Source organism: Vollenhovia emeryi, unplaced genomic scaffold, assembly GCF_000949405.1.
Source record: "Vollenhovia emeryi isolate VEMERY1.0 unplaced genomic scaffold, V.emery_V1.0 DF939126.1, whole genome shotgun sequence".
Lineage (NCBI taxonomy): Eukaryota > Metazoa > Arthropoda > Insecta > Hymenoptera > Formicidae > Vollenhovia > Vollenhovia emeryi.
Window position 1 is genome coordinate 3,384,616 of NW_011967240.1, and position 11,364 is coordinate 3,395,979.

General features: G+C 40.6%; 2 protein-coding genes across 2 annotated transcripts; one reads left to right on the forward strand and one right to left on the reverse strand.

The window, feature by feature from the left end:
* Positions 1-1,595: 1,595 nt before the first annotated feature.
* On the forward strand, positions 1,596-5,380 carry LOC105569162 (coiled-coil domain-containing protein lobo homolog). Its single transcript, XM_012025361.1, has 2 exons — positions 1,596-1,970; positions 5,227-5,380. The coding sequence occupies exons 1-2, from the start codon at positions 1,596-1,598 to the stop codon at positions 5,371-5,373; spliced, it is 522 nt and encodes a 173-aa protein (XP_011880751.1). The 3' UTR covers positions 5,374-5,380.
* A 562-nt stretch (positions 5,381-5,942) lies between these two features.
* Positions 5,943-9,491, reverse strand: LOC105569060 (protein distal antenna). The gene is made up of 2 exons (XM_012025206.1): positions 8,978-9,491; positions 5,943-8,179 (listed from the first exon to the last, which is right to left on the reverse strand). Exon 2 carries the CDS (start codon positions 7,501-7,503, stop codon positions 5,965-5,967), a length of 1,539 nt encoding a protein of 512 aa, XP_011880596.1. The 5' UTR covers positions 7,504-8,179; positions 8,978-9,491; the 3' UTR covers positions 5,943-5,964.
* Positions 9,492-11,364: the final 1,873 nt, after the last annotated feature.

The window sequence follows — 11,364 nt, forward strand, 5'->3', positions numbered from 1 at the left end:
TCAGCAAAGAGGTGGCACTATCTAAAATTCCAAGAATTAGATTCCCGAGAATTTTCACATTCAAATCGCGAAAATCGAGAAGTTTTCCTTTACCTAAATTTTCTCCCAAGCATAGTTTTTAAATTATAAAAAGAAATAGTTACGACATATTTTTGACTGCCAGCGCGCACGGCGCAACGCGCAGAGTTTACTTTTTGCGTTAGTAAACTGTGCTGAAGTTAGCATAAACTTTTGGATTTGACTGTACAACAAAGACAGGAAGCCCCTAAGTTTGCTCTCTCTCTTGGCACGCTTTAGCCCGGATCTACAATAGGTGTAGTAAACCTTAAGCCGTAAAAAAATTGACCAGTCACAGTCTGAAGTGAGGAGAATAATCGCTTGTGATTGATCAATTTCTTACGGTTTAAGGCTTACTACACCTATTGTAGACCCTGGCTTAGGCCTCTTCCAGTATAGTTATATTTCAGTGACTATGGCAGGTATTCATAATCCGTTCTTATATTTAAGATCATCTTAAGTATACTCTTAATGTATTTTCAACCAATCACAGAGCAATCGACTATGAATACCGGCCTAAAACTCACCCTGTATAAATGAAACACGTTTCCAACTTGCCTCACATCCCTGAGATCGAAGCAGCTGCCCTCTTGTGCCGTTCAGTGAACTAGAGTTGCAGTCGGTAATCCATCCTCTCATGGTAAAAGACTGGTGTAGGATATAAGATTTACCCTGTATGGATTACACTATTTCTATTTTGTGTAAAATGTCAAAATAAAAGTTCTTTTCCCTTCAAATTTTTAAATTTTCTTTAATAAAAAAAATTGAGACATACTTTTTTACCTGTAGCCTCATATAACGAGTGCATTGTTAACATTTATAAGTATTTGAGGTGATTTCTTCTTTACCGACATTAATGATTTAAATAAATCATCAATGTTTTTTTCTATATACATAACAATGATCAAAATAAAAGCTTTTCCTTTTTCATAAGTTTTCAAACACATCTATTTCTACTGAGAATAAAGCCTGTACTTCTTTCATCTGTAAGTGACATCTCTGATTTCACAGCTTTAAGCCTAATCTCTTTTCTTTACACCAGATAAATAGAACACCAAAACTTTTCATTCTACGGTAATAGAATTATCGAAATAAAGAAACCTTTTTGCTTTTGTCGTAATAAGATTTAAGATAAAAAAATCTCAAGTTTCTCTTTTACTGAGATTTTTAAACAAAATGCCTGAGCGATAGTGTTTTCGCCAAAAATAAAAATCAACTTTTCGTATCTTTACTAATCAATACATCGTACCTAATAACTCATAAACAAATAACCATTTTTTGAAAGCTTTCAATAAGTATATGTATAGTGAATATTTTTATTATCCGCACATTCCAATTCGTGCTGCCACCTACGGTACTAACTCAAGGCGTGATATACTTACCGTATCGCGTTGCCCTAGCAACCGCGGTTTGTTTGCATGTCGATTGCGAATTCGAATCGCGGTACTGTAATCGTGCTAAACATTCGCGTGATTCGTCGGTTGATCAAACGCGTATTTTTACAATCACGGCTGTTGGACGATCAAATTGCCGTCGCAATGAACGATATCGTAACGATTCAAGAAGCAACTGACGCGACTGCGAAGCAATTTAAATGTGATAACTCACGTTTGGCGTCGCCGGATGGATATCCAGAAGATAAATGGAGGAGGATAGAGAAATCCGATCGTACTCCTGAGGAGATCCTGCGGCAGGTGCAACGCGAATTGTGTCTAATCAAGTTATGCTTGCCAACTGTATCGATAATCACGGAGGATCTCTATGTGCAATCACTTCCGGACAGTTATCGTTGCGTCAATGACAAAGAGCGACTGCTGTTGTGGTATGCAGAAAATTTTCGTCGGCAGTTCCACGCTAAGTACACAAATCGCCGACCGTTACTTTTGGCCTGTGAGAACGAATGCCGGGTACAAGTGAGTAAAATTTAATCTCGAAAAAATTATATCGGTTGTTAATTAATAATATAGTCCAGAGATCGGCGAGATAGGTCACTTCGCGGCTGATTTTTAGTTGACTTCTCCCAGCGCTACCTCCCTTACCTTGCCGTCCCGCGCGAAGCCCATGAACCGCTCGAAGCGCAGGAGCGTAAATGTTTTCAATAGATTTCCTCATTACCCTTGGGGTACTATTGTTGACGCGTTTTTTTTATAGTGGTATCCCCGGTAGGCATAATCCACTAATGACTGATACGACTTTTTTAATCAACTGGGCCGAAGCAGAAATAAATGATAACTATTTAGATCGATTTTCGGAATTTTTCACAGACGAGTTTACAGTCAGAGATATCGATAGGCATATTGGATGTAGCAAGCCGCATAAGATGCGGTAAAAAATTGTCGCTTAACGAACACCGTTTTTCACTTTTTTATAATTTTTTTTAAAAAGGATTAAAGAAACCGGTGCCGATTTTTATAAAATTTTGAAAAAATCGTCATACCCCAAGCTTCGCGAGTTTGGACTTAACTTCCATTCCATGTTTGGCGTATTAGAGAATTAATTTTATAAAAGTTGCGCGTTTTGTTTTATATTCGAGAACTTTCCAATACTATTTGGTTTTTGGAATTTATGAATGTTATAAATAAAAATTATAAGTAGACTCGTTATACAGCTGAGTATATACATGTGTATGTGGGTGGGGGGAGGAGTGCATGCATGTGCGTGGCGCGTATGTATGTATGTATATATGTATGTATGTATGTGACTGTTATAAGTATCAGCTGATTCAAAAGTCAGCTGATCGTAAGATCAGCTGATGATATACCCTCTATTGTTGCACAATTAAAATAAAATCGCGTGGTAATAGAAAGAGCTATTCAAAATTTTTTTAAGGCTTCTTTAGACTTGTAATTTACGTCAGAATTTAGAGTGAAATTCCATGTGCAGTTTTTATGCGCTGTAAGAAATAATTGAAGGAAATTGAAATACGTCCTTTATCAAATCAATAAGTTACGTATCTGTATTATTATAGATGACATACGAGATTAAGAAACAGAATTCTGGTAATAGTTAACTTAGTCGTCTTGCTTATTAATTTTTATTAAAAATATTTATGACTATGTTATGTTTCTAAGAGGGGATTAAGGGATAAAAGATAAAAATTAAAGATATTCTTGAATTTTTTTTTGCTTTTTACTTTGCGATGAATGTTACTTATACAAAAATTTTTCTCGAAATAGTACATTTTGTCAGAAATAAGAAAAATATTGACTGAGTAATCTTCTAAAATACGAAAAATTCATATAATCGACTTATATATAATCTTATTTAATTTTCATGTGCAATTGTTTTACTAAATTTGAGCAATTTTTTCTTAAATTAATGGAAACTTATATAAACGACAATTACATTATTTCATGTAATACAAAACTGAAACTGGAGTTATTGGATACGTTTAGAAAATAGATGCAAAATAGAAGAATCTTAAAAAGATTTCGTGTTATATGCATGAATTATGCATGCTCAATGCATTTGGCAAAATACCTTGATAAGTCTTATGCAGTAATTTTTATGCATCTTGCATAAAAAATTATCTAATGATATGACAATGTGATTTACACTTTGCATGAAATTTTGTAATCAGCGCTGACATGAGTATTCATTAATATTATAAGAAATTGCAAAAGTTTGGCGAAAATTAAAATTAAGACAATTCGACTATATAAATTTTTCATATTTTTTACACTTTTCTTCTGACAAATTTTTTTAATTAAACGAAAATTACAATGAAAAAATCGAATTATATCTAAAAAATTAAAAAATTATTTTAAGTGTGAACAATTTAATAAAAGTTAATCACGTTTCTCTTATATGAAGCAATTACCATTCGCATACACCTGTACAGCAGGTTTACACATTAGTATATGAAACAATCGAGTATGAAGTTACGCGATATACATTTGAATATTTTTATAATAAATCTACTATTAACATAAGTATCTAAGCATAGTCTTATTTTCAATTCACAGCACGACACATGGTGTACTTTGGTATGTGTGCTTATATTTATAGGGAGATGTAACTTAAGACTATACTATATAGTATTCATATGATTAGTTAATACAGTACAATCATGTTTTCAGCATTAGCATTTTACCTAAAGATAAAAAAGATGAAAAAATAATACTTTAATAATAATAATACTTTAATAATAATAATTTAATAATACTTTAACTAAAAAAAATTATAGAAAAAAACTTAATATATAATTTTTTTACATTATCAGACAATTATAACTTCTAATATTTTAACGAAACTTAGTTCCTAATTTTTTACATTACTGAAGTTTCACATTACATTCTAAATTAAAAAAAATTTTTAATTGTTTTAAAATATTTTTTTTTATTTGTCTTACGAATTCTAGTCTAAATTTTTTAGCCTTATGAATTTTAGTAATGAATAAATACAAAACTAACTGGATTCATTTTGCACACGTTTAAAAAATGGATTTAAAAATTGTGTTCAACCTCGGTATACTATATATACCTATGCAGATATTAGAAAAAGAGGTACGAGGTTAATTTAAAAATGCTATACATGAAATTGTTGCTGTATTAACTAAATGATATTAAACTATTACCGAGGGGGAAATCGCTGACCAAAATCTTGTACACCAATGCCCACTAATGCCCAGTGTGCATTACTTTATCTAATTTGCCCAGTGTGCATTACTTTATCTAATTTGCCCAGTGTGTATTACTTTATCTAATTTGCCTCGTTCGTCTTTTTATCTTATTTTTTCTTATTTTATCTTTATAATGCCTAAGCAAGACCTAATGCCCCAAATCTGGCCGAGTAATACCAAGTAATGCCACAAATCTGTACACCACAATGCCCTCAGCGGTTTCCCCCTCGACTATTACTAACTAAATATTACTAATAAAAATATTCATCGTACATACAAAGGAATGTATAATAATTTTGTCCAAGTTTTAATTTTTATTATTGTTTGTGTAATTGAGGGAAATAAAATTTCTCTACCTCATCATGTATCTTCATACGCGATCATCTGTACATAATACTGTTGGTGTATGTGAATTTTCAATAAAACTGATATTGATCTGATTGAACTGATATTATTATATTGATAATAATGATATAAGAGAGAAACGCGAAAAGTATATCATATTCATGATCCAAATTGAATTGCTATTTCTTTTCCACTTTGCGTAGAAATATATTTCAAGCAGTATCAATGAAAGTACGTTGCCGTTTCGGGAACTAGACTCGTGGCGTGGATGCGTCAGATTCATTAGTGATTGTATCGCGTATCAACCACTAGACAATGCCTTTATTCCGGTAAGTCAACAAACCTTTTAAGATTTAATCCAATTAAAGATTTTCTCTCTTACGTGTTTGTCATTAACGTTGACTTTTCACAGCATGCTTACTGTCATTGTCAGTCCACATTTAAATTTGAATTTAAAATACTTAAAAACTAAATTAAAAAAATCATTTTGAAAAATGTATCTACATATACATTTAACTCTGTTCGTATATATGTATTAAAAACTAAAGATTCTAATCTAGAATATAATAATTCTTAAACGTAAAAGTAACGAACTACCCTAAGAGGTAGACAAGTGTAGGAAAAATGTACCTTATATTCTACTATTCAAAGTTTGATTACGTCAACCATCCTCCAAGACGCTAATAAATCAAGGAGAAATGGAGTACTATTGTCCATCATATATAACACATATAATATACAGATTCTTTCCTTGTTTATCTCTTATAGGCATCACGTCATAAATGCACTCTAATTATGTACAACAAGTATATACACAATCCAATACACACATACCTATATACATATATACATAATCATGTCAATTGTCCCTATATGTACATTACACATTTCATTTTCTATACATCTATACATAACACTGTTCATTTTCTCCGCTGCTTCAGCTAGCTCGCACCATTCGCGTTCCTCCTAGCATTTACGTTCTCCCAGTTCATCAGGTTGTGCAAAACTGACTTCAATTGATCCATTTGGTGGAAGGTACAGACAGCAGTCCCATAACGTTCCAACCAATCTATGAGTTTGTTACAATACTCTTTCATGTCATTAATTCCCGGCGGATATCCATTTGCATGGTTGATATTATTGTTGTTATTCACCGCATTAGTGGCTAATATTTCTCCCTCTTGCACAGGCGGTGCGACTTCTTGCACAGGCGGTGCGGCCTCTTGCACAGGCGGTGCGGCCTCTTGCACAGGCGGTGCGGCCCCTCGGGCCTGTTGTTGTGTTTGTTGTTGTGCTAGCAGGTTTACTATATCGTTAATGTTTTTACCGCACTTGGCTGATTTTGCAGAAGCATTCGCGTTCACACCGCCGTTGTTCATCGACGTTGATGGCAAGGGAGACATTCGACTGTTTGTCTGTTGAAAGGTGTTCCCGAACGGTTTCTCCGTATTCGGCGATTGGCTGTTCCGTCTCCTCGTGGTGGCTTTCGCTGCCATCTCCGTGACTGATGCACGTCCCATGGCGTTATGTTTTCTCCTGCCGTTGACTGGCACGTCGTTAGTAGTCGACACTTTCGTCTTCGGAGTAACGGGAGCCATCCCATTACTGCTGCTTAACCGAATCATTTCGGCTAATAGCTTATTATTTTCAGACATTGGGAATCCGGATAAAAACGGCATAGAATGCTCTGATGCCTTCACGAGCGTGTTAAATAGATGTAAGGAATTTGGATCGTGAGCCATCATACCTAAAAGAAGTGGTTTATAAATAGGGTCTTCAAAATTTAGTGCAGATCCTTGAGACGATGTCGTCATGTTACTCATGGGAACTGTACATCCAAATGTCGTTAAATTTTTGGTGTCCAGTCTTGCCTGCTTTAGAGGCGGCTCAAAATCGTCGACCATTCTCTCTGCTCCACAAATCGATGGTCCCACTGCGTGATTGGTCGGCGTTGACCGTGCCGACGATTCCGCCGGACTGTTATTGCTGTTGTCCGAACTGGACGTCAAAATTTGGTCATAGGCTCCCGTAGTTCTCACGTTGTTTAGTTGCGTGCGAATCTTGTCCTCGGCCTTACACCAGCCGCGAAGTGTCGACTCGGGTACGCCGATGTCACGTGCTACCGCGGCCTTGGATTCGCCTGCATGAACTCTGGTGATTGCGTCCATTTTACCTTGAGGTGTCGTTGCCCTCAATGGTCGTTTGCCCGCGGTCCGCGTTTCGTTTCGAATTCTTTGCCTAGACGGTTGGCTTGTGCTTGGACCAGGGTCGCTGACGTTCAAAGGTTCGTATCTGGCAATAGTTACGCCGTTGTAAGTTGGAAAGGGTGACACAAGTTGCGAGGGGGGGCGAGTGATACGCTCGCGAGCGTGTCTACGATCTCTCCGATCCGTAGCTCCCCCCGTAGCTTCCGGGGAGAGATCTACGGCCGCTTCCTGTGATTGATCCAGGTTGCCGTCCAGAATTGTCCCCTTTGACATTAGAACGATCCCTCCGTTCGTTGATTCTCTTGCCTTTTTCACTCGATGACTCGATCTCGACCGATTTTCAGACGTGCACCATTTGACTGTCTCTGTTCCCGAATCGCGAAAAAATGTACAAAATTACGGACTCGATCGCGCACGCATTATGTTTCTCGACGGACGGCGGACGCGACGGTAACTAGCACGAGCGCGGAGATGAAACCGGAACGGTCCGTACGCCGCGCTGGCAGTACGGCGAGTGGCGCCGATTCGTATCTCGCACAGTAGTAAATAATACCGTGTGTAAACGCGGTTACGCCGTCGCAGCCGGTCGGGGGAGTAGTAGTACTCGTTCCTCCTCCGTGGTGGAATAGCACATGCGCTCACAGAGAGTAATAAAGAACTTTTTTATGAATGAAACAACTCGGTCGGTCGGTCGGGCGGCTACAACCACCACCTCCTCTCTCTCTCTCTCTCTCTCTCTCTCTCTCTCTCTCTCTTTCGCACTTCTTCTCCCTCTCCTGCACACCACTGCCCTCCGTCGAAGCAAGGCTGCTCTACACCTTGCCGCTCCACCGCTCTCCGCTGCTCCTCTCCCGTTGACGGCGCTAGCGCGAGTAAAACGGAGCGTGTTGGTACTTCCCCGGCGTTCTCCTCTCCGTGCCTCGGTTGCCACTGCACCAGCCAATCCGAACTGCGCGCGGGAAACGATATTATTGCTGCCACGAGGAATAGGATGGTTGGGGTGGTAGCCGGAGCGTGAGCGAGATAGGCGAAACGAGTGAAATGAAGACAGCGATAGAGACACACACGTTCTGTACCCGGGTAGCACTACGAGAACGCGCGCACCGGCCTCGCAGTCAGTTTTCTTCACGTTCACGTTGTCCCCGCGTATCTGCCCGCGGATGCCGTTTCATCTAAATTCGCGAACGCGAACGCGACGCGCGCGGCTCCGTAATTCCCGGCTCCTTTCGTTCATTCGTCTGGATTTCACGTCCGGACTTCACTTTTCTCGCGTCCGCGAGCGACGGCCCGAACCCTCACCGCGAACGAGATTGAGGACGATCGCGAATTGAAGGGGGAAAAATATACGATTACGTCGTTCTCGTCTAGCCGTGGCGTACACTTAGCGCGATTGAAGAACCGTCTACATTGGAAGTAAGCAGTAAGAAGTAAGAAAACCTAACCTTTACCTGTCAATGTAAAGGCTAGAGTACAGACATAATTTTTTAAAATATTTGTAGCACTGGTCGAACTACGCTCTAATTCGCCGAGAGTAAGCGTCAGAGCTGAAGTAGAAGTAGAAAATGGGAAAGATTCAATTCTTTACTCCAACTCTTACTTCTTACGCCAGGCTTACTTCATCTATTGTAGACGATCCTCAACTGGACTATCGCGCGGGCGAACGCGTTTCCACTGGGTTCCCCCAGACTCGATACACACTCCGACTACAATCCCAAAAAATAATTCTCAAAAAAAAAAATACACGTACCAAGTTTCCAGAGAGCGGAAACAAGTGTCCAATAGTTGACTGCTCGCGGTGAGGTCGTCGCTGGTCGTCCACGGTCCAGTTTCCAGAGATTGGCGAAACCAAGTATCCAAGAGTTCACTGCTCGCGGTGCGATCGTCGCTGGTCGTCCACTCGCTTATCCCATACGATCGTCCGGATGAAGATTCGATGCGCTTGACTCGGGCTGCTTCGATGAGAAACTCGAAATAAAGGTCCACTAGATCTTGCGTGGTGATCGCGTATGCCACTCGATGCACCAAGTGCGCCGATCTGTGTCTTTCGAAGACATCCGATCAGTATCGGCTCGATCACCCAACTATGCTTGATGAACTCTCTGATCCTCGGTAATATTTCACTATACTATTGCCAGTACCGGCTATTCAAGTCGTAGTCACCGCACACCTCGAGCTAACGCGAGCAACTGAACGAGTGAACGCTATGCCTCCGCGGGCTCCGCGAAGCGGCCGTCTGGTCAGTATCTATCCCCACCAAACTTGCGCGCGCCGCCGTAGACCGTTTCGCGCGTTCACGGCGAGCCGCGAGCGGCCCTCGCGGCATTTGCTCGTCCAACCGTAGCGCGTAGGGGCGAACGAAGGGACGAGGGCTGTGCCCACCGTTCACCCCCTACCCTGCTTGCGAATTGATGGTTTCTTCTCTAAAACTTGGAACACATTATAATACCCCACGCTGTGGGAGTACACAGGTAAAAGGTAGAAGCGTATAAGGCTGCGGTCCCATGGACTGATATTTCCGCGGTAACGCCTATCGCGTAACCAATCAGAAGCATTCCGCGTTTTCTGTTACGTCTGTCATCGTTCACATAGGCGAAAAATTTGCGTAGTAGATACTCGCGTAACCAATGAAGTGTAACATTTAGAATTTCTGTTAGAACGTGGAAGGAGAATTGATAGATATCATTGGTTGTATCCGATACGCTGCACTGAGAGAAAAGTCTGTGAAAATTTATTTGTGGCATATAATGTTTATTTCGCTAAAATAAACATTATTTGAGGCATATAACGTTTATTTCAGTGAAATAAACGTTATATGCCACAAATAAATTTTCAGAGACTGTTTTCTCGGTGTGCTGTTGTTTTGTGTTTCATGTGCACCAAGGACAAATTTCGAGTAACAGAAAACGCGGAACGTCTATGATTGGTTACGCGAGAAATATCAGTCCATAGAATCGCAGCCTAAGAATATAAAAAAAAATAAGCTGTCCTTTTCTTTTGCTTGGCAAATCCTACTTTCTGGGTAAGAAAAAATTTCTAGATCGATGTCGACGAGTCATTTCCAGAAATGATGGTGGTTACTCTTGTGGTTACTAGAAATTTTTCAACTTTTAAGTTGAACAGGTTAAAATCGGAAAGATGAAAAATTTTGTTTGGCTCGTAGGTACATTGTTCTACGTTCTCTCTTTGTTATTAACAACAGTAGTCACTTAATACAAAATGATTCGAGCTCTACACGCTAGGGATCGAGCTCAACAACGCTCCGGATCTTCTTTATATTGTATTGCAGCGACAGTTGGACCGATCTACCGTTTTAAATGACGTTTTAAAACCATAGCGGTTTTTCGGGTCGTCATAAGTGCGGAAGGGCTTTTTCTTCTTCTTCTGCTAATTATGGCGCCCGGCTCCTAATAAACGGTAGCCGACACGGCCACTACGAACCAATAGACGTTGTAGAATTATAGACGATTAAGTGCTGATATTATTACAATGTAGGGGCCCGATCGTGCCTCGCGCGGGATTATGCAATCGGGTGATGCAACCCCGATGGATTTAAATTTTTTCTTCGGTCAGAAGATGGGTGTCTCGCTCGGCGACCTAAACGGAACTTGAGTGCGGAAGGACGGGAGATGTGCAAGTATGAGAAAAACGCGTTTCCGACCAGCACGAAACCGGCCGCTCTCGTACTTTGCATAGACAATTACATAAGAAAATTCCGTAATATTTATAACATTTACCGAGGTTTGCCGGTCTTTTGTGCGAAATATGGAAGGATACGCGTGGATGAGAAAGAGATACGGGTGGAAGGGAGTGGGGGGTGAGAGAGAGAGGGGGCAGCGGACGTCGGATGCAGCGAAAACCCTTAAATCCTTCCCTCTACCTCCGCCAGCTATCCTCGAGGGAGAGTCGAATTTACGAGGTAGGAGCCTAAAATCCGTAGCTACACTCGATGCGTGGATAGAACCAAGACTTCACTCCCACCGGCGCGGCGCGGTAAGACGAGGTCAGACGAGGCGAGGCGAGGCGAAACGAGGCGAGGCGAGGCGAGGCAAGGCGAGGCGAGGCGAGGCGAGGGCGAGGCGCGAGGCGCGAGGCGCGAGGCGCGACGGGACGCGGTGTGGCAAGGAGACTCGCTCT

What these genes read in the sequence shown, in the direction of transcription:
- LOC105569162 (XM_012025361.1), top strand. Translation starts at nt 1,596, where the DNA reads ATGAACGATATCGTAACGATTCAAGAAGCAACTGACGCGACTGCGAAG. An exon ending in AGAACGAATGCCGGGTACAA is followed by an intron (nt 1,971 to 5,226) that starts GTGAGTAAAATT and finishes CACTTTGCGTAG; the next exon opens with AAATATATTTCAAGCAGTAT.
- LOC105569060 (XM_012025206.1), bottom strand. Translation starts at nt 7,503, where the DNA reads ATGTCAAAGGGGACAATTCTGGACGGCAACCTGGATCAATCACAGGAA.